At 38.5% G+C, this 23,649-nt stretch overlaps 1 protein-coding gene across 8 annotated transcripts; it reads right to left on the reverse strand.

Annotated features, from left to right (window-relative positions):
* Nucleotides 1-485: 485 nt before the first annotated feature.
* PRMT7 (protein arginine methyltransferase 7) lies at nucleotides 486-23,648 on the reverse strand. Of its 8 annotated transcripts, none has more exons than XM_068956258.1 (18): nucleotides 23,596-23,648; nucleotides 22,907-23,080; nucleotides 21,920-21,956; nucleotides 20,218-20,367; nucleotides 18,319-18,427; nucleotides 17,884-17,996; nucleotides 16,340-16,581; nucleotides 16,019-16,196; nucleotides 14,779-14,906; nucleotides 13,838-13,976; nucleotides 13,214-13,297; nucleotides 10,971-11,018; nucleotides 9,784-9,873; nucleotides 8,951-9,112; nucleotides 3,651-3,725; nucleotides 2,676-2,836; nucleotides 1,310-1,406; nucleotides 486-703 (listed from the first exon to the last, which is right to left on the reverse strand). In XM_068956258.1, exons 2-18 carry the CDS (start codon nucleotides 22,999-23,001, stop codon nucleotides 545-547), a joined length of 2,067 nt encoding a protein of 688 aa, XP_068812359.1. In that variant the 5' UTR covers nucleotides 23,002-23,080; nucleotides 23,596-23,648; the 3' UTR covers nucleotides 486-544. The 8 variants fall into 8 exon arrangements, with proteins under 8 accessions (XP_068812359.1, XP_068812361.1, XP_068812358.1 ...); XM_068956260.1 differs by lacking the exon at nucleotides 23,596-23,648 and adding an exon at nucleotides 23,369-23,581; XM_068956257.1 differs by lacking the exon at nucleotides 23,596-23,648 and adding an exon at nucleotides 23,334-23,562.
* Between the last annotated feature and the right edge of the window lies 1 nt (nucleotide 23,649).

Genomic DNA, 23,649 nt, shown 5'->3' on the forward strand with positions numbered 1-23,649 from the left:
TTTAAGATCAGAACAAGCCTGCAAATACCTAACCTGTTTCCTTTTCCACATTAAATGTACTAAAATACATATGTAGCTTGACATGGAATTTCTTTTTGTGCAGGTTGAAGAACATTTTCAGTGTGACAGTGGCAAGTGCAGAGCTTAAAAACAGACAAGTTTAACTTATTTTTATCTAATGTAGCGCAGGATTTCGTGTCTTCATCCACTGGTATGCCACGCAACACCCATTCAGTTGACTGCTTCATTTCCGCATACTATTCAAGAACCTCAAAAATACAATATAGTTTCACACTAACACAGATGATAACAACTATATAATCCCATATAATGCCATCAACAATAACTTCCTAAAAAAGAAAGATTCTCTGTGCTGTACTTCCCCAGCTATAAATTTTGAAAGCAAAACCAAATAGGTTTAAAGTATTTTTCAGAATGGTCAGTTTGCTCTCTGAACACGATTAAAAAAAAAAAACCCTCTGCCATACAAAGAAAACCATATACGTTTATTATAATTTAGGAACGTGAGGAAAAGCCAAGTATTTTATAATAGCTTAAAATCCATGGTAATCTCTCCTGTCTTTGTGTCGAAATGTATAGCATACGTGACAGCACTAGGAAGGTCTGTCAGAGTTTCTGATTCAATAACAGAACTGAAGAAATAGACAGCTTGCTTGCAGTGGGGATTCCATTCACAGTTTCCCTATAGGAGAGAGTTAAAAGTGAAAGCAGTCACAACTCCAAGATACTGGACAGTAATAATGCAGTAAGAACACAACAGTTCTTGTCTGCAGTTCAGTATACAAAGATCCGATACAGTTCTCACTTTCACTGACCTTCTTTCATTACAGGAAGGCATAACAAATTTCTTTAAATCCAGTTTACTACACTGCACAGTGACATTGTAGAGAAAAAATGAATTTGGTCAAAGAATATTTAGATGGGATAGAAAAAATATTTAGGGCTCCTTCCCCTCAAACCTTCTGCTCTTGTTGAACCAAGGAAAGGAAGTTGCATGAATAAATTCTACTTCAAGCTAGCATCATACTTGATTTCTGCATGCGGTTCCAAACTACAGAAACATTTGAATCCGATTCAAATCCGATACTCTCGTATTTCAAGGTACATCTCCTGCTCCCCCCCAAAAGGGTGAACAGATAATTCTACTAGTATTGTCTATATAGTATTCAAATAGGGTAACAAGTAATGCTATATAAACCAAGACAACATGGCCAGCAAAGAAGTATTTTTCAGCACTGTAATTCTATAGACTTTACGAAAGATAATAAAGTACAGATTGAAGAAATACCTTGTCATTTGAAATCTGCATCAGCCCTGTGCTAACTGAGATATCAGCAGTAAGATGATATTCCATCCACAGAACTGCCCCATGGCTCTTTCCCTTCCTGGGGAAAGGAAGGACGAGGGGGAAAAAAAAAAAAAAAAACTATTATCTTAGCGTTAACTCTAGGTAATACTGATAGCTTAAACACTGCACCCACTCCCCATGAGGTTTAAGAATGCATAAGTAACTTGTTTCTTTGGAAAAAGTTTAGCAGTTGAATAAATCTGCCAGTGGTTAGCAAGCTTTTAAGCGTTTGCAAATCTGAAATCTGAAAAAGACAGGAGGAGCAGATGTCACAACGAAGTCTGCTAGGATCTGTAGTCATTTAACAGGCACTCAAGATAACATGGAAGAAATTATATAGCATATTTGGGGAGTATTTCCTTCAGATATCCCAGCTTCCACTGTTTCTGGATTTGGGAGAAGATGTTTACCACGTAACCCATCTTACTTCATCAAGTTACAAGGAGCAGAGGTCATGCTAACACGTTGCCTGTAAATACAACTGGTTCCAAGGCACAGAGACCCCATGCAGATAGTTCTGGGTTCTCCCATGATCCTCACAGTGCGGGGCGGGGGGGGGAAGAAAATTTCCATAAATTTTATCCAAACAAGCAATCTGGACCACACAAGCACTCCCAGGGCTTAAGGGCCATGACTTTGGTTTCACAAAGGGGAACAGCATAATTATAGCAGTGTTCAGATTACGTAAACTATAGAAGAAGTTAAAGGCAAATTTCCCTGTTTTTTAATTGTTAATAGTATTTCAAGTTTGCACGGAATAAACTACAGTCTGTAGTTAAGACTGTAGTGAAAGATATCTCTGAAGACATATGACAAATGTCAAAAGCTAACTGCAGTTAAAGGGAAGGATAGCGTACACTTTAAAGCTATTAAACAGAATAATTTGCAAGGCTAAATAGGAGCCGTTTCTGCCAGAACTCAGCAACAGGGAGCAAATTGAAAGACTAAAACCATCCAGACATTGGTTTGTCTTCTCTAGACTGTAAGTTAATCTGTTTACATTCTAAATAACGGAAGCAATCTAATAAAATGCTATTTTTAAAATACAGCCATCTTACCTACAAAACTACCCTTAATGCTATAGCTGCCTGTGAGTTATCTGAAGGTAGACAGGGTGAATCCGAAAACAGGCACAGGAAGTTAGTGTCAAAGGAGCTTCCACAAGTTTAGGTAACATCTTTGGATGTTGTTAAATATGATCCCACTAATTAAGAATGTACACAAAAAACTGGATGTGAGGTTTAAAAAAGTTTAAAAAAAGATTCATCATTATGATGTGAATACTTACTACGAAGAGAATACTCACCGTAAAAGATTTACAGAACCCTCTGTGCTGAGACAGTGCTGTGGTACAGTCCTCCTAAAGTCAAATATCAAAACTTCTTGGGGATCTGAGAGTGACTTGCAAGGATATTCCCACAGAGGGTGAGGTTCTGCTTCCTTGGATTCCCTAAAATTCAGAGAATTCTGAAGGAAAAAAAGGAATAAAACTATGTAAAAACAGTCTAAAGGCTAACAGTCCTTGTTCTCAAGTTACTTGGTGACCTGGACCTACAGTATTTAAGCAATAAGGCTCCAAGGGGATAGGACTGTACTTGTTAGGCACAAGGAAAAATATCTACTAGAAGCATGAACTAATTGTTAGGACCATGCTCCTCCATGGTCAAGCAGAGAGAAATGGGTACTTTCAAAACAAAATGCATTTAATTACATTTCTTCTCCCTTGAAATGAATTCTACTCTAGAACTGCCTGTACTCCTCCACAAGGACTAATAAAAGCAATCTAAACAGCTGCCTCAGATAGGGGGATGTACACTACAGCTCTAGAAGTTTAGACATATAAATCTCACCCTTCATATCGATTTCTTGGAAGCCAAAAAGCCTTTTTCTCTTTAGAGCACTCACCTAAAGGCACTTAAAGCGCTCTTTAACCACTAACCTAAGGGCAACAGGATTCATTGATGAACAACTGCAGCTAATTTGATTGCAATCTCAGAATACTTTTGAGAACAAGATTTCTTCCCTCCCCTTTTGATGAATGCAAGTATTTTCAAGACAGTGCAGTGCTGAACAGTTTGTCAAATGACAAGAATCACATAACCCCAATCCCCATGCCAAAAAAGTTATTCTGTTTTGTAAGAAGTGAATAGCCACTATATTTATGAAAAACTGAAACATGGTGTTTCACGTGACATATGACATTTTAAGCGTTCACTAGATACTTTTTCAAGTCAAGGTGAGTTTTGTTCCGTTTTGCTGAAACTATTTTGAGTGCTCTTACTTTAATCATATCATCCATAGTCCGGACATCAAAACCTTCACAGCTGCCGCATGGACTCCGGATTCTCCATAAGTCCTAAGCAGGAAAACAAGAGTTTTCTTTGTTAAAAGAAATTATCTCCTTTTATTTATTATCTCTCTTTTATTAAAGGAGATAATTTTAGTTATGAATTAAACTGTTAAGAGTAAAGTATATGCATCCATTTAAAAAAAGCCAAGAAAATAAACCCTTCACTTTCCCCACACTAAGTAAGCCAAATTAGATGCCACATAAGAGGAAACGTTATATTGCATCTTTAAATTACAGGATGGAATTCAGACCTAGTTTAGCAGAACCTAAGGTTCTCAGCAACTTGAGGGGTATTTTCTTTGGTGGTCCTTGCTAAGTGAATTGATCTAGGTCAGTTCTTAGCTAACTAAGGGTAAATCCAGCTGACTGTTTTTGTCTGAAGACAAAATGACCAAACAAACCATCACTCCTCCTCATAAAACACACAGCCGGTAAACTGAGGCAAAAGCAACACAAGCGTTACGTACTGGATTAACCTACAGAGAAAGAGAAGTGTTCCAAATGTCAGGCCTTTCTTAAAATTAACATTTTTTTCCCCCTCATTAAAAGATCTGAATTCTTACTGTAATAGCCAATTCCATGCAATCATAAAAAAGGAAAACTATAGAGAGAAATAGTTCTATTGAAAGAATATTTCCCTACATAATGCTTCCTTATTTATTAAATGAAAAAAGTCAAGAGATAATACAGGAAATTAGTTGAGCTTTATCCCGGCCCTAACTACTGCACAGACTGAAGGCAACGCACTCCTCCGAGAGAAAAAAAAAAAAAGAAAAAAAAAATCACTGAATGCACTGTATTTTTTTTAAATTTTCCTCAATTTTTTCAAAGCAAATCCATACACTGACGACACGAATGTTACTTTCCAGATACAGTTCTCCTCCTTAGCACCTTACACAAATGATCATACCATCATCACTTCAAAAATTGATTAATTTATAAAATTAGTTCGCTGAATCCACTTGAATGGATTAATTTAAAAAAAAAAAAAACAAAAACACATGCACACAAACTAGGTTTCTGTTGCAACAGAAACTGAAACCCATCAGTTACAGAATTCTTCCATAGCATTCTCCCCACCCATAGCTTCCAATCAAGACGGGTACCCGCTCAGCAATTCGCAGCTCTTTCCCAAACAGATTTGTCTTAGAAAAATGAGTAAGTATTGAATACAGTAAAGGTCATATATTCTTTAAAATTCACCACATGCACTGATTCACTGACGTAAAACTATTCTGAGGTAATCACTGCTACAAAAATTACTCCTTTATTCAATCACATTTTCCAAAAGCAAATTCTGAAACCAAATCTAATTTAAAAAAAAAAAACAACATTTATGTTCAGGACTGTTTCCTCCCCGGTTTACCTCTTTATCTGCTGTCTTATACTCTTAATCTCAAGTGATAAGAATCTTAAAATAATTTTAGCTGTAGATTAGACAGCTGGTAACAAAACAGATAAAGACTCTTTAAAAATCTTCACATTCCTAATTCATTAAAAAAAAAAAAAAAACACACACACACTTTATATTCCTGACCCATTCAAACTTCTGTAAGAAGTCAGAAAACAGTGTGTTCTGGGAAGGCAATTTGCTTCCTTTTAGCACTCCAAAGATTAGTAAATTCATTAGTAAAGTCAACAGACTGCTCTCTATTAGGTCTAGAGACCAATTAATGGTCTCTCATAGGATGAGACCATTCACTAGTTTCAGATACACATATTTTATCACCTGTTCGTTGCTGCACTGAGCAATGTCAAAGGTTTCTACTTGTACTGGGTACTGCTCACGGGATTTCTACTTTACAAGCAGGCAGCAGGACTACTATAAACTTAAGTAAATGCTGTTATAAACTTAGGTCTGAATACAATACATCATGAACTAGAGTGACTATACAGAATCTCCCAATGGTTTACCCTATAGTCCTTAAGTAGAGTAATTTAAGCAGTCCACGTTTCTTAGTAATTTAGTGCAATTCTCTACAATGGTGTTGAATGCTACTGCTAGTAGGGATACTCAAGAAGTGCCAAGCAGGAAGACCATTTACTCTTTTACCCTTTTGCACTGTAAATGCAAAATTGTCACTGTAGCTTTTCATCATTTCTTAGAAAGCTCATAAGACAGCCTGGGGAGTAAACTGAATTAATTCTGTGCTCTATGCCTTCCAGCCTGGGTGGAAAAAGAAAACAAGCAAACAAAACAAAACCTAAGCCCACACATGTACGCGCATTCTGGTTGTAGCAAACCCTACTGTTATCTTTAGTACTAGAGACCTATAGACAAAGAGCGTGCTACACAAGAAGAGTCTTACTGGGTTTGAACAAATGCCCACTTAATACTATACGCTGTACCTAAAAGCAGCTAACAGCAATGCCTAGGAAACAAGGCAACTATACAGTGACAGAGAGAAGTTAGCTTCTCTCTTAAGTGCTTAACTTGCACTCAGTAGAGCCTACATGTTAAAGTGCTCAGCGACTGTATGTGCTCATCCCAAGACACTTGCAGCTTAACATGTGGAAAATAAGACCATTACTCTATAGATCATTACTAATCCTAAAAAATATGATGCGTGTATTTCCTTTGGGGCCATACAGAGAATTTAAAGCCTGCTAACTACATTAATTTCACGTATTTCGCTGCGTATGAAAGGTATTGACAGACCGCGTCTCACATAAACAAGCTTGCTGCTAGACATACTTTGTTTAATCACAAAAGATGTATTCCTCCATTTCTTTTCCCCTGCAGTATCACTGAGAATCTATCAGAGCAGACCATTTTAGCAGTACTAGTCACGTACTAGGGGTGCGGCACGCCGCGGATTTGCTCAGCTCCTCAAGGCTGAGGGCAACTGATTGTAAGTTCAAATAGTCTAAGTCTGCTGCAGAATGCCTTTAAATGTCAAACAGCTCTGGTAGGCGCACAAACACAACAAAGGGAAAGTATAACTTTTAACCCATGTTTTTCCACTATATACTTTTTTCCTTAATAGAAGTAAACAATGCATAAACATATTCTATAAATTGCTCTGTAACACTTTGCAAGGCATATCTGATAGACCAAGCTGAAAATCTGCAGCGTGTTACATCTCAGGAGAACAGACAGCTGGTGTGCTGACAAGTGTCACAGTGAGTGTGCAATCCTAACATGTTTTTCCTTCCAGTTTGCAAGAATCGTTAATTAATGATGAAAGAAAGATTAAAAGATTGTGAATTACTGGGAAAGATTCACAATATATTTTCCCACCCTCAACAAACAAAGACTTGACCAAATGGCTTTTCTACTATATCCATCTCAAAAATCTCTTTTCCAGGGTGAAGTTCATCTCACAGCAGGTCTACAAGATGTGTTAGACTATTTTAAAGGATTAAGAGATACTCTGTGTATGGAGGCCCTCTACATTCACCTCCAATGATAAAAGGTCATTCTTGGTAGCTAAGGACTTCTACAGTTTTATACTGTTAGAAGTATGATGTTACCTAGGTAGCATCCTGCTCCCTAAATGCAATTATGGGCTAAACAAAAGTTGTAACTGAAGTAATTTAAGCAAATTTCTTCTGAATCCAGCTTTAGCTAATTGCTTTAATTTAATGAGATGTCCACATTTTGGCAAGATAGAACATGCTAGAGAATCAGTTCAGCAGAATGCCTGACAAAGGTATGTCTTTTCCTTCTGTCTAACCAAAAACTGGCAAATGCAGAGGTTGTTAAAACACATGTTCTAGTCTTTGGGTCTAGATTCACCACTGAACAAAGAGGAAAATGTAAAATAAAAGCAAGAGCTTTTGGAATAGCTTAACGGAATGAGGCGCATGTTCAACGTTCTACCCAATTTGGTGTAAAAAGCAGACAAATAACTTTGTGTGGAATCAGCTCAGAACAAAACCCAATACATAAAAGTTCAGAACCGAGGTTCGAGTGCATTGAATTTTATTCTGTGTTCTGTCACTAGGCTGCTGAATAATCCTGAGTCATCATTCTGCATGCTTCTGTTTCCTCATCCAAACCATGGAGAGAATAATGCTTACATCCTTAGGAAATGCTATGAGTTCTCAAACATAAATCCTCAAGATAAGAGAGCATGGAATTAAAGTTAGCTGCTTATTTTAATCTGATTACTGTTGTTTAGCCTTGCAAATTTGCTTCCTGTTACAAGATTCAGATAAACTTTATTTACTGAGAAAATATTTAAGCCCTCCACATTTTTGCGGAAAGCCACAGAAAGCATGAAAAAACATGCAGTGTGATTTATCCCAGACAGAAAAAGAACACCTGTTTTCACTTGTATAATCTGCTCAAAATCACAGGTGGAAGGGAGGGAACAGAGTGCGAGTAGTAGGATAAGGAAACTATTAAGTGAGAGAAGGATCAATTACAAAACTCGTCCTTGTATTATTTACACAGCTGGTGAATTGTACAGAGGGAAGAAAAGAGAGGTAAGAGCTGGCTTTTTTAAAGAGATAAAGTTAAGGTTACATACCTGAGAAAATGTTAGATTATATATTATTTTTTGGTTCATAATAATGTATATTTTAGTTACATAATTTCAGACCAAGAAGTTCCCTCACTTAAGCTGCTGGACAAAAGCTTTGCATGTTATTATCAAAGTACTTATGTAACTTTCACTGTCTTAGTAAGTTAACTCTTTGCAACCTTTACTGAACATCTCCAGCTCCATAACAAACGTCAAAAAAGTATGCCTTTGTACAATTTCTGAAAGGTAATGTTTTCAAGTATTTTTAGGATGTGACCCCTAGTATGCTCAACTTTAGAAGTGGGCACAGTCTCAAATGGTTTAGACTTACTATGGAAAAAAAAAAAAAAAGAGTACGTTTGCAAATCCTGCCTACAGTCTTATACTCACAAGATACTATCTTAAAAACTGTTATTTTACAGAATATCACACTTTAAGTCACCACAGTTTTAACATACTTCAGCAATCTCTCTCTAACCTACAGAAATATTTTAAACATTCAATCCTTTCATTTAAAAATTTGCTTAAATTTGGTCAAAATGATTCAAGCTCTTGTTTTCTGGCAAGGGATGGCTGAAACGACAAAACACATCTTCAAGATGTCAAATTATTCTTATTTTATCTCAGTAGGTAAGAGGAAAAGACAAATCAAAGGGGGCAATATTCAGAGAGGTAAACCTGAAATTACAAAAAAAAATCCTGAAAGAGTACTCAATATTTTAAGTGAGTTCATAGGAAATGCATGGTTCTAAACAATCTCACCTGAAACTCCACAATCATCACGTGCAGAGAAGCAGACTGAGGTAGGACAGTGGCATCGCTGGCAAGATGCTTGTTCACAGCTGTTCTGGCATACCAAAAATACAGGTTATGCCATGGCAACAGACTTGTAGTAAAAAATGGCTCTCCAAGAAGAACTGAAATCTTTTTTTTTTAAAAAAAAAAAAAAAAAAAAGGAGATAAAGAGCACTATAGGAAAGAACAGCAGCTCAAACAACAACACAGGCTACTTATATCTTCAATTGTTGACAATGCAATAAAGCAAACAAAGTTGCCTAGATCAGAACTTCCTCTGCTCCATAAGGATCTAACTACTCCATCTTCCATATACTGCATAACACCTTTTTCTATTTTAGTTAGTGAATGCTAAAATTACTTTTTCTGCTACAAAGTCTGAAAGAGAATGTTGCGGTTTCAGGTTGGAAAGCTTTTGTAATAAAAGTCACCAAAGTTTGTATTTTTTATTTAAGGGTATTAGCACTTCCAGACAAGCTTTTGATTGGCTTGAGGAAGACGAGCTACAGCTTAATAGCACATATGCAGTTAAACCAGCTTCACTGCCCTTGTAATTGCTGTAGGTTTGCAGGAAGGGAAAGTCATACCCTTTTAAAACAAAGTGTAAACTCAAAGTGTATAAACTAAATCTCACTTACTTTCAGTAGGACAAAGTCTGAACTACCTGCTCATTACACTTTATATGAACTAGGATACAATGGGATAAATTATAGTTACGGTAACTCCCTAGGCAAACAAAATTCATTTTCACTTCCTTCCCCCACCCCCCCAAAATTCCGTACTGGACAACTGTTACATACTTTTCTATCTTCCAAATGAGAAGGTGTCAGCAATTCAGGACGTGCTTCTACTATTTTAATTTTATCTTCAAGATGATTTGCTTTTAAGAACTTTAAAAAAAAAAAAAAACAAAAAAAAACAACTTAGGCTTTCTTTGTTAAAAGCTACCAAAGAGACTAAAACCTGTACCAGAATAGTATTTTTAATTAACATAACCATAAAAGAAAACACTATCCAAAAGGAACTTTTAAAAAGCTGGCTTCCATAATGTGTCCTTCAAAACACATTCTACAAGTCTTGAAGGGTGCGTGCACTTAAGAGCCACAGTCATACCTAGCGAGCCAAAGCACGTGTCACTCATCTTCCTTCAATGAAGTATATAAAAGGCAAAGGACGCAAAAGTTGCCTCGCCCTCATTCATCTGGACTCTACAGCATATGGGGAAGATGGTCAGGAAAGATCAAAATTATGTAAACTGTCTATACACTGCGTATTTGGCTTGCCTCTTAGGCCAGGCTTGTGCCCTAACTTGCCTACCGTTCATGTTTTTCAACACCTGAGCCACATGCTAAGGTAGACTTCTTTCAGATACACAGTGCCAACTGAAACAGACACAGCCGGCAGAAGGGAAGCTGCTCCAGTCACTTCTTAGGCATTAGCTGCTTCTTGCACCTAAACAGCCTGGACTCCATTGCTTGGGTCCTTCTCTGCTTTACCCCAAAGAAGCAGGGGGAACATCACTTGCAGTTAAGACCCACTGCCTGCAGCCTCCAAAGAACCAAACAGAAGAGGAGCGTTCCCAACCTCTTGTCGCACCAGGAAAACAGAACTACTAGATGCCACTTCCCAAATGACACTGGCGCCACGATGCTCTCACATTCCACTAATCCCCAGTCTCCTTTCAGCTTGCAGCTAAGACCAGTGACTGAACACACACAGTTGAACGCAAACCACTGATGGAGAAGAGAAGGACCATTCCTCCGAGTATTTGCAAAAAGCTCTATATAACCTGTTGGAAAAAAGCAAAAACAACCTCCCTAAAATATACAGTCCCTCTTCCCACAATCTTGTCAGACTGCATGATTAGTGATTCATTAATCTGATTTAACCTCCAAGCAGTTGATACACAGACAGTCAAAGTCATCAGCTTTGGCCTTAACACCTCCATGAGTTCATTTATTGCTTAAACAGAAGGCTAAATACTCACTTTTCCCATGACAGAACAGGACACAGCAGAGTTTTCTAATGTAAACACCTAAAGAAAACATCCAACAGTCAATCAAAACGGTTTTACAGTTTTAAATTAAACAATTACTTAGTGAAAAATGAAGGAACTATTTTGATGCCCCAGTGAAGTGAACTTGCAGGTAGCTAGCTCATAAAAATCATGCATCTATTCCACAATCCTTTGCCACGTGCCTTTTTTACAAAACAAATTACTCAACGAGTACAAGCCGAATGATGTTTTCACAGCTATTAAAAAAAGCAAAACAAAACACCACCACTATTTATTTTCCATTTTTAAGATACACATAGAATAGTAACAGTTGCTTTAGACATATTGTTGCCTCTGGGTAAACACAAACATATTCCTAAAAAGGAAACTGTTACAGCAAAACTTGGTTAAACCCAAACTGCAGTCAGCCTAAAATTCAAACTTCCACTTGGACAACAGTTTGGGGATTTACTCTTTACTGAAGCGAAAAACAAGAAAGATTCTATTACAGCAGAGGCTTTAGGAAGAACTGCTTTTTCTCTGGAAGCAGGTGAATAGAAGGTATCACTGTCTTCAACTCAGCGGAAAAAAGAACGGGTCACTTAAAATTGGTTGCACTGCTAGCACGATGAATTGGCCCACATTAGTTCTTACTCCTGGCATGTATGGTTTAACATGACCTAAGTGTACTAGGAAAGAGCTCTGATGTACGCTGCAGTGCACCACCCTTTTGAAGTTACTATCTTTATGCTTTATTTTATTTGATCTTTTATAACTCATTTGGACACACTGTATTTTATGATGTAAATTAAATCTCCAGATGTTTTTCAGAAGATAGAGGGGATGTGTAACAATTTGTCAAAAATATAGGCAGATGCAGCAGACAGTCATAAGTCTGTCACCAAAAGAAGTTGCTGCGGATCAAAAACAAGCCACAGATAAACCTAAAGCATGGCTGATCGACACCAAGTCTCAAGAGCACTCTAGATCTCTGCCAACAACCTAATTCAGTAACTAGACTATCGTCATTTCTCTGTCAGATGAAAGCCAAGCAACTACATTAATTGAGGAACTTGTTTTGCCAAAGACTTGTTTTTGGATTGGCTGCAAATCACCATAGTATCCTTTGCATTTCACCAAATCTTTTCAGATTAGTAGTTCACAGACTAAATAGCAAGAGCATGGTCAGCTGAGAGGTCTGGACAGCCACGTTAAAGCCAGGTGCTCCACATTTATTAGGTACAGACACTGAGTTATTAATGGGTCCTGATCAGTATTTTACTTTGCATATAGAAATTTACAGAAACTTTACAGGCACTGTAAAATGTATTCCACTTTCTGAATTAGTATCCCTGCGGTTCACTACAAACAATTTAGTTTATCTGAGTGGCGAGAACGTATTCTGGCAACCTAAGCAGATCGCAACTCTAAGTCATGTTTGGAAGAAAAAAAGAGTAAGAAATGATTTAGGCTTCATTCAACACTCTAGTGAATCCTTAACCAACATGCCACTGAGGGCTAGGAGACTATTTTGGAACTCTCTGTCCTTGCCTGGTTCTTATACTGCCTCCTTGTCATCTGTGATTGCCCACCATCCAAAAGAATTCAGGGGCCCTGGATCACAGATTTAACTCAGCAAGATCATTTATTTCTATGAATTGTCTAGCATCTTCCTCAGGATTACGTTACGTGTTCCCAGATATTCAGTCTAACTGTGAGAAGGACCTCAGGAGAGAGCACATCTGTTAAGGTAAGCAGTTAGCCAGCCAGGTGCTCCCAGTATTCCATCTACACACAAACTCAGTTTTCTTAAAGCTTTTTCTCTGGCTGTTATGGACCTTCCATTTCAGACTAGACAATAAATGTAATTGTAGCATTGCAAGCATAAGAGAAACAAAAACTGTCAGACACTTCCATTGCTAGAAAAAGTATTATCAAAAGCATTAAGATACAAGAAAGCAAACAGGAATCGGTAGGGAATGAAGAACATCACTGTCATTCAAAGCTACACAGTGGCAAACATCAGAACTGGTAACTCTGTTGTCTCCCTAGACTTCAGCTTGATCAGGGATAAATTTCACTTCCATTTAAACACAAGGAGAGCTTTTCTCATTTGTCACTAAAGAACCACTTGAAGTAAATTAAATAAAGGGCTGGATTGCTGAATTACAGCAGAGAACTGAAAATACCAAGCTAAAATGCTAAGACCAGAAAAACAGGAAGAAGTACTGTACCTGCTTTGCCCCAAGATAGTGAGCCAGCACAGGCAGCAGACTGCCATCGCTGATGCAGAGACAAACGCTATCTGTTTTCAGAACCTACAGAAAATAAATTGCCATCATTATTCCTATCCAGGATGAAAGGGTTCTCAAATTCTAGGTGTTCTGGTGGATTTTTTTCCCCAATGTGTAGACAAGATGCTCCCACAGGACATAAGAATCAAAATGTACAATGGTTAACATAGATATTTTAAATAGTGTCAGAAATGTTTATGTAATCTCTTGCTGTAGGTCACAAAGAACTCATACAAACACGTGTTATGCGTTTCGAGGAACACATGTTCCGATTCACACCGGGATCGTTGAAAACCTGTCTTTATCTAACTACCAATAACCTTTCTAACAAATATACAGAGCTCCTACAGGTTCTCATCCAAACGTGGCTGCTTTCAATTTAAAAAAAAAGAGAAAGAAATACCAAAGTTTTCATGACAAAATCCAACTTACAACTGCTGATTTAAATAAAATGCACTCTGTGAGCAAACTCCTTAGCAAGCGAGCAATGAATCAATTAATACCTACTGCAGATAAAAAGACAGTCACGTCTATCACAGAAGCCACGAGGCAACACGTACTCACTTTCGTCAAAGAGTTGATGTACTGGCGTGTTCGGTTCTGATCATTTAATTCACCGAAGCGCGGTCTATTCCAAAGAAGATGAGCCTGACATCTACAAACAGGACTGTCGACACGAACATCTGCTTTATTCTCTTCTTCTCTGGAAAACAACAACAACATATTAACTACAACATCACTAACATATCTTCCCCAAAAAGGCAAATATATATTTTAGCTAACACACATATTAGCGCACATGGACTTCACCTGTTACTGATTCAGATTTACTACTTCCCCAAAGACGTTTTTTAGTTTTGCTTTTGCAAATGAAAAGAAGAAAAAGGACCAATTTTCACCTCTTTTTTTTTTTTTTTAAATAAACTTTCCCACTGACTTTGGTGGTTAGGTATCTTAGGCTTTGACACTTTAGAAAAAAGTTGCTTGCTTGGATTCCTAAATGTAGAAAGGCACATAAAATTCAGGCATCAATTTTTAAAATTGGTATTGATTTCTAAAAACTGCGGCTGCTATGGCCACTGCGACCAAAACAATAAAGTTCCTTTTATCTGAAGCAAAAGGCATTAATGTCAAAAGACAGTGCGCATTACCATTCTGTCTCTTTTCATTCTCTATTTCCATTTTACTTTACCTCCTTGCCTTTGTGCCAGGTCAGCTGACCTTCCTCTTAGGACTTCTAGGAACTATGTAAGAAAGCTTTTGCTTCTGTTACAGAATGCCGTGTAACAGAATGGCTACCAGCGATAATGCAGGAGCCCAGAGTCCAAAGTTCAGCTGTGTTTCTGTGCATCTTGTAGGTTTTTTTTCCACCTGCTCAACGCCCATGAAGTGGCTTTTAATAATCTGCTAGTCTTTAGGTTTTTATTGTAATTCTTCCAAAAACGCTCTTCCAAAGTACCAGCTTGAAGTAAGTACCATCCTTTTTCACACACGTGTATTGTTACCTGGCTTTCTGGAGCTTATACCACACGGAATACTCATCACGATAGGCAGTCAGGTACACGTTCTCACCCTGGAAAACTGGCTCCTCATTTGGAAGGAAATACACGCATTGCATCCAGTGATCTCTCCACTGCAAAGGTTTGATAAACAAAACCTTATGACTTAACTCATGAACAGTAAATGAAAAGTAAACAAATAACAGGAAACTAATTAGTAAGAACGGGCATGACTCTGAAGAGCATCTATGCACATGAAAGCATGTAATGAAATAATCTTGTTTGCATCAGTAAGGCTGAGTAAGGACTAATATCGTACACTGAACAAACGCACTCTATAGAGACTTCTTACAACAATAAACATGAGACCACTGGCTTGCTGACTCACTAAGCTTGCGTTCTATCACGTGAAAAGAAGATCACATTATTCTTCTGCATTTATTAATGCTCTTTTAACTCTCTACTTCACTTATGTTAGAAAGCTTTATTGAGCTGCTGTCAGTGACCAGTGCTTGGACCTCCTGAATCACATGAGCTCACTTAGCGACACTCTGATACAGCAGTTAGACTATCTTCTGTTTCAAAAAGCTGTACAGCGCACTGCAGATGTTCTAAGTTGACCGGATGCCCTGAAGCTTGTTTACTTTAAATCTTACTCTCAAATGCACAGTCAGTGCAAACAATTATTTTGTACTTTCCTCTTGACTAAGTTTATCTAACTAGTAAACGCATTCCTACAAAAGTGTGGGAATCTGATTTAATACTGATCTCTCGTTGCTTTAAACACTCAGTATCAACCCAGCAATTTTCCACACCAGTCTTTTTTTTATGGGAGTATGGTTATATTATTATAATCTTACTTCTCTTTGTCATTTAAAAATTTAATACAAAGACTACACGGAAGCAAAATACAGATTACTATTCTGACCAGGGATGGAAATTATTTAAGGAAAAATATGCAAAAAGTTTTATTTTATGTCCTAAAGATAGCAAAAAAACCCCAAGAGTTTTGTATCTAGAAGACAGCTTCCGTTTTTAAGCTTTCTATTGCTTAAAGTAAACCTAAAATGGGTGGTTACTATAGTCAACATTTCTATGATTTGTGTATTTAGCATCTTCCAGTACATTATATTTTAGCAAAATTCCTATGTGGTTTAAGAGACAGCTGCTTAAAACACTCGGTATGACCTTTACTTAACATAATTCTTGATAGATGGTAACAATAACCAAAGGCTCGGTATTTTACCTGGAAAGCAGAAGTAGGTTTTACCCAGTATGGAGCCATTGTACAATTTATCTTCCCAGAGGGGTCCATATCCATATCCCACCAGGAAAGTACGATCTGTGCCTTGCCAGATTTGACAGGCTCCAGCTGCACTCTGTAGTAGGCAGAAGCACTCCTTACTGGCTTACTGAAATCCACGCTGCAGAGAAGCATCGAAATTGGAGAAGAAAGAGTTCAGTACTCTTCAGAAACTGCCATCTGTTTCCTAAGCTGAATACACAACTTATTGAAAAGACGTAACAGGAAAATTGTGTGTGGAACAACGCCTACCTATTCTCTTACCTGAACATTACCACCACATCACTAAGGATAGTGAAGTCACTTGAAGGCATCTGATTCAGTTGGATATCACAAACAGAAGGAACACCTGGACAGTTCTCCATTTCTGAAGGGGAGACAATCACTTTTTCACCATCTTCTGCTTCAACACGAACAGGAAACAGCTTGTTCCAGGACCACATTCTTTTGGATTCCGCTAACTGGACATACACTGTTGCCCTATGAGGCACTGCCTCACATCCTTCCTGAGTGTTCAAAATAAAGCATAAACGCATTCAACACACCTGACTTATTAACACACACGAGAAATAAATTAATTGAAATGTGAACCAGTTTAAAGAGAGACAAAGTAGGGGGACTAGAAGCTTTGAAATCTTAAACTCCAATTATTTCAGAGATTTCTGTAATATCAGAGCACCTGCTCTTTATCTCCTTATCTGTGAAATACGACATGCTTATCCATCTGTTCAGTGCTCAGCAAGGCCACAGTTATCAGTCTGTTTCCTAGTTTCAGTTAAACACATGCTTCCGTACTCATTCGGAGATTAGAGAGCTATCCAAAGCCTTTCAAGACAGTTAACTACTAAGCTATCAATACAGAGTTTGCAATGACAATGAGGAAATAATAATGGCTCGAGTACTTACCCAATGACAACTTTCTAACCATGTTTAAAGAGCAGAGAACATATAAGCCGTTCTGACAAAAATCACTGTGAATCAAGAGCTAACTATGAAGTCCAAGAACAATGCTTTTACAAAAAAGATGATTATAATTTATATATATACACATATATATAATGTGTGCATGTATATATATGCATCTCTCTCTCTGTATTGCTCTCTCTGTACTGCTCTGGGGAGCAGTAAGAAGCTACTGAGTGACACTCTCTACTGAGTGATACTCACCTTTTATCAGTATAAAACTGGTAAAATGAGACAGAAATCTACATAAAGTTTTGCCATTCACATTTTTAATTAAAAGGAACATAGAAACATTAGAAAGAGTAAAGGAGAAAGACCAAAGGTTTAGTCATCAAAAAATACTGGATATTAATTTCATTACAGTGTTCAAAACGTCTCCGTGGGGAAAAACATGCTGAGAAGCAAGAGCTCCTTAAGAGAAAAATCTATGCCTGGGGGGGGTGAAGCCCATCAGATTTAGGAGGAAAAAAAAAAAAACCTACTTTGTTTTTGAAAAAAGCCTTGGGACCTATCTGCCATTGGAACCAACGGAAGTTGAGACCTCCAGATCAGAACTGAGTGCCTTTCTGAAATATATTTGTTAACCAGCAAATTATTGGGTTTTCATATAAACCAACTAAATGTAATTTCAGGGGCTGTGATTTACAATATATACGCCACCAACTGTTATTCGAGGAATTAACACAGTAAATCATTCGCTGAACGATACATTAGCACAGCTGATGGCCTATTTTACAAAGGATGCAGAAACCTAAGTCAAATATAATCTTTATCTTACTCCACAAAAGATAAAGGAGTTCCCTTAGGGATCAATCTGGCACTCTTATCAATTTCTACCCTCCTACCTGTACAAGATGCTCGTGTGCATGCTCATAGGTTGGTAAAGCCCCTTCTCCTATCAGCTCTGTATCAAATAATTCTGTTACCAGGATGTTTGCACGACATTGCATGTCTCCGTCTGAAAGACACAATTTAACATCATCTTAAGACTTTATACAGCTCTTTCAAGAGGATGCCATGCTGTAAAGACAAGTCATTCAAAAACTTATTTCTCTTAAGGGAATCCATTGAAGACTGCAGATTCTCGCTTTTCCTTTAGAAGTTTACTGTGAAGTTCAAATGACTACTGAAATACTGTACAAACACTTCTTTTTGAAATAACCTTCCAATGTCACTTTCTAGAGAGAAAAGGACTTGTTTTAATCAAAAATAATTGGAAGAAAGAGAAAAGCACATCTCTTGACTCAGCAAGTATTTTAACCTAAGTTTATTTTCCTCACCTGGCCCAACTGTAACTTCAGTGGAGTGCTTGTTGATTACCTTGATCTTGTCACTAAAACCGTTTTTCTCCACTATCTTCACAGCAGCATTAGCCATGGGCTTGAAAACCTGTAAACAGCAAGAGTATAACACGTTGATAAGCTAACATGAGCATTCAACATGGAAAGACACCTATCCAAAACGCAGTATATTTAGCCCCCTGCAAAAATTTAAACACATTTTGTACCATTTCCTGGTTGAAAAACGTTACCATAATGCAGGCCAGTAAGCCTCACTTCAAAAGTTCATACAGCTCCAGTGTTACTCTTACAAACTGAACTATCAGCTTGTCTCCATAAGCTACTGCAATTTAACTTTTGAAAGGCATGAAGAGCATTTACATTAAACGAACTTGTCATTTTTTAAAATAAAAATACCTGTTCATGAAAAGATGCCCCAGGAGAGACCTGTATGTGCTCAAGACTGTTAAAAACTAAACCAAACCATCCAACCAAAAAAACCCCAACCCCCCCCACCAACAACCAGCACTGCAATAGTCACTGGCATACACCAGTCTGCATATATTAGCAGCGTAACTGGGCCAAAATAAAGTTTTTCTCTTCCCTGCCATAATCCCAGAGTAGTGAATTTTTCTGTCTTTCAGAACGAAGAGAAGAACGGAGAAAGCAGATGGCTTAAAAATAACGGGGCAGCGATGAATGTGTTAACAGGCCTTAACTTCCATGCCAATTGTTTAAATTTAAGGTATCAGTCTTTGGAGCCTATTTATACAATAAATAAATGTTTAACTCCGTGTTAAAGATAAGCATTTTCTTTCTAAATATTCTGCCTAGCTACAGAATCCGATTACTTAGGAAAAGAAACTTGTGGCCACTTTGGAACCTAGCCCAAATTTCAGAACTGGAATAACATACTGCTCTTGGGACACCAGCAATCCTCACACTTCTTAGATTAGGCTTTTCTTTCCCACAACGTTCTGCTCTCCTCCCACCAGGTAGTGATCTTCCTCTGCCAGAGTGGCCAATGAACTACTGACCTCACAGTCACAACAACAGACTCCTTCCTACCACATTACTTCTGATGACTATCCCGTCCCCACATCTGCCTGTGAGTAAGTTTATTCTGAAGCTTATTGCTTCCTATGCCTATACAAAAGATGACTGTCCCTAAAATGTAATCATGGGAAACTTAGATAAAGATTAGATAGCTCTCTTTCAACTATGACCTATAGGCAAATAAGTCTTCTCTTTGTTTCCTCACCTGTGTGGGGAAAAAAAAAAAAAAAAAGTTAAACTGGCCAAAATGTTCCTGTTAGCCTGAATATAAGGAATGGCTGGTAATGGCTAGCAAGATGTTTCTTAATTGCCAATACAGTGGGAGATGCTCTACTGAATCACAAACAGATGGAAAAAACAGTTTATGTCTCTTTATTAAGATGTAGTTCATGTTATGGTTAAGTAGTCTGAGAACCCATCCTCGAGAGACGAAACTCATGAAGATCAGCAGTATGGTCGGAGAATACTCACATTTTCCAAAACATTCATCACCTCTTCCATACTGCATTTGAGTTTCAATAAGAAGTGGAGAGGATAGAGCACTACAAAACTTGGCTCAGTACTTTTAGATAATCTGAGCATTTATAGAAACTGTCCTGAAAAGTGTTTTATGCCTTCTCAAACATATTCTTGTAAGATCTACCTCTTTTTTCCACACACAGAAGTATATCAAATTTGCACTTCAGAAACTACAATGCAAATGCATCCACACCGCTTATCACGCAGACAGAACAACTGCACCGACCCTCTGAAAAACAGATTATGAACATACATGCTACCCAAAACTACACCACTTCATATTCTGCTAAGTAGAAGTACATGCAATCAGTAACAAATGCTTACCTCAATAGCATAACAGAAATCTGCACCTGCTGAAGCTGCCATCATAGACAGGAGTCCTGTGCCGGTCCCTATGTCTAAAACAATTGCTTTCTCACCTCTTTCTTTTACTCTGCTCACTGCAGCACGGATACCTTGGTAATATTTCACGTTCTATCAAAGGAAAAAAAAAAAAAAAGAAAATAAAGATCAGCCAGCCACCTTTCATAATTTTTGTGCAGGAATCTTGCACTCTCAGACTACAGGAGTTTATAATCAGAAAAAGGCCTACAGACACTTTTTATGCTTGCGCAGTCATACCAGAGTCGTTTGCAGTAAAAGCAAGCATTTCTGCAGGAAGCAGTCACCTTAGTAACAGAAACGAAGTACAACAATACGTTAGTCCATTTGAAGTATGTCAGTCTTTATCACACTATTCACCTCATCATTCATCTGTCTGCTGTTTACCATACATGCCTAATTTACAAAGATACAACATTTTCTGGAGCAAATAAGAAGATCCATCTGAGATACTGCTGGTTTTTTGGACTACTTTTCCCGCTTTTCACTTGCATAGTGATATAGTGCCTATGACAGCACAAGAGCTGACGTATCCTGGATTTAGATGTTTTTCTACCTCTACTGGAAAACATTCATATGTGAGAAGCAACATGTGAGACTAAATACTGGTTTATGGTTATGCGCCGTTAAGTGGGGATACAAGCATACCAGCATTAATAGCAGGGGAGAAATCAAATGCTGCCGTCTGTCAGCTACAATATACATATGGAGCAAATCTAATCATATATTTCAGTAACAGTGCGTTTTAGACATTCCTTTCCAAATGATTTATCAAGCCTTTGCAAATCAACCCTGATCTTTCAAAATTATAAATGTAACAAGGTCTGTTGGAGTCCTTTCCAAGCAATTACGCTTAAAACTTTTGCAACATAATTCTAGTAGGGTTGTTAAACTACTCGGGGACAACTTGTTTTCTTTATATGTTTTAGTATGAAATGCCTGATCCCACTGGCAGGTTCACTTCCAGATTCATGGCAGAGACACCATAGAAGTCTTTAAAAGAGTCAGTCACCAAATGCCTAAAGTGTCAAGAACATTTGGAACGTTCACTCTAGACTTCATCGTACTTGCAGATACGGCATTCACCTTATTTTCCTTCTCAGTACTAACTGGTAAATAAGAGCTAAAAATATCATGAAAGAATAAAGACAGACCTTACACACACTCTTATGAAAGCAAAGATTAGGTCCCTATTTACAGCCTTTGAAATTTCATTTAACGAGTTCTGTCAAGATGTGGTCAAAAATTTCAAACCTAGAACAAACTACCAAGGTCACTTACTGAGTATAAGCATGACGAGCTAGCGTTGTTCTCATAGGAAGTGAACAATGCTAATATTTATTTGGTGTTCTTTGTTCTTGGACATCATCTATGGCAGAAGAAACGGTTTTCATCTGTACAGACAATTTTCTTTTCGTTGCTACGTTATTAGCACTGCTGTACGTTCTAGAGTAAACAACAGTGGTCTAGAATCAAATGTAAGAACGCATCTGTTGATACAACAGCAGGACTGGTATCTTAAAGGGCACAAATCTGAACACTTCAGCTTCCAGAGAAACCTGGCTCATCATGCAGTGACAGCTATTCAAAAGGAAGGAAATAAACATCTTCCCACCGTTCAAAAATTATTCGCTTCTATACTTACTCTGTCTTTATCATGAAGCATATCCGCATAGCGTGACCTAAAATAAATAAAATCCAATCAAAATACTACGTACTGCAAAGCATAGTACAAAACTGCTAGGTCTTAGTAAAAGAAAACAAAGGAGGTAATCTAAGGCAGCAGGTCCCAACAAACGTGCAGATAGCTGAGATGTGCTCTTGGAGTTGTCTCCCAGACCTAAGGAATAATGTCATTTCAGTGGTCTAGTCATCAGCATACGCATGAATGAATTGCTGCTGTATAGTCTCTCTTTAGCAATGGACCCAGTACATGGACCTATGGACAAATTGTTGCAAAGCAGTAACAACTGGGATACATACAGGTTCACTCATAACAATAAACGCCAACGAAAGGCAGTCCAATACTGGTCAATTATCTGCTAATAAGATCATTACACTAAAAGCTGCCATTAGCGTCAGCTTAGGACGCACTGCAGCTAAGAACCTCAAGCTGAACTAGTAACAACTAGAGTCATTTTCATTTATTGATAACCTTGTTGCCAAGATTAAAATAATAAATGCTTACATGTCTCTGGTCTCCATTTCTCTACAGGTCACCTTGCTTAAAAATACATGCTTAAAATCTATTCTTCCCAACTTCTCGGGCCACTGCATTAAGCACTTAAAAAGTTACTAAAGGAATATACAATCATCAAGTATTTGTTGTGCTAAGGCTTTAGAAGAAATGCAGTCAGTACATTTTGCCATGATTCAGTGACTGTCAGCATGCAAACCAGCACCTCAGAAAACATTTAAGAAAATCTGGAAGAAAAGTACTGGAGAATGTTTTAAAAACCCTACATTTACAGTTCTACCCTGTGCAACGCAGAGCATCGTAAGATTTAGGCTGTCATACTTGGCAAGCCCTTAAAACTTCTACAGAGATAAAACCCAAACCTGCCACAAAAGCAAGGAGTTTCTGCATTTGTTTATAACTTTGGAGGACGGGCTACCGATTTTCCCAGCATACCTTGCAATTTCCTGATGGTAGTCATAGTCCTCGTCCTCCTCCAACCACTCCATTGCGCCTGTGGTTGGATTAGCTCTTCCGCAAAAGGTCTTCATGATCAATCTCAGTTTATATTATTTGCGTATCACGTGCAGTTTTCTTGATTTGGCTTTGGGATAATACGTAAAACACTGGCTGCGGAAAGAACAAATTCCAGTGAAGACGACAAGCATTACTTAGGCTCACGATACATATCCGTCCCGCCCCTACTACAGCTGCCTCAGACGGAAGTACCGGCCGTTCCCCTACCCTTTTTTCCTGTCACAAGACTTTACGCTCAAACCTGTCGCCCAGCTCACGAACTCCCCAGCGCCTCAGTTAACGAATTTCTGTGAAATCTCCAAACGAGAGCGCCCCCCCCCCCAAAAAAAAAAAGCGATCAACACACGCTAGGAAGAAGGCAACCCCGCCGAGGCTAAGCACCTGGGGCGCCGGCCGCGGCCCGCGGCTCCCCAGGGCCGGGCTGAGGAGGCGCCTGCGGCCGCCGAGCAGCGGCGCCTTCCCGGGGCGGGGGAGGGGGGGGGCCGCGCCGGGAGAGCGACGCGGGGCGGGGAACGCTCGGGCGGGAGGGAAGAGCCGCTACGGGAGACCGCACCGCCCTCCTGCCCGCCGCCGCCACCACCCTCCGCAACATGGCGGCCGCCGCTCACCCCCGCGCCGCCTCCCGGCGCGCGAGGCACCGCCCCCTCCCCGGCGTGCCGCGC

Source organism: Struthio camelus, chromosome 10, assembly GCF_040807025.1.
Source record: "Struthio camelus isolate bStrCam1 chromosome 10, bStrCam1.hap1, whole genome shotgun sequence".
In the NCBI taxonomy this organism is placed as follows: domain Eukaryota; kingdom Metazoa; phylum Chordata; class Aves; order Struthioniformes; family Struthionidae; genus Struthio; species Struthio camelus.

Bases quoted from the DNA above. Each gene is read 5' to 3' on its own strand.
- PRMT7 (XM_068956258.1), bottom strand. From the start codon at position 23,001: ATGAAGACCTTTTGCGGAAGAGCTAATCCAACCACAGGCGCAATGGAG. The intron at 13,298-13,837 runs GTGAGTACGTGT...TATTTTCTGTAG, and splicing joins ACATCAACTCTTTGACGAAA to GTTCTGAAAACAGATAGCGT. The intron at 704-1,309 runs GTATTTCTTCAA...TCTCTCCTATAG, and splicing joins TGCAGATTTCAAATGACAAG to GGAAACTGTGAATGGAATCC.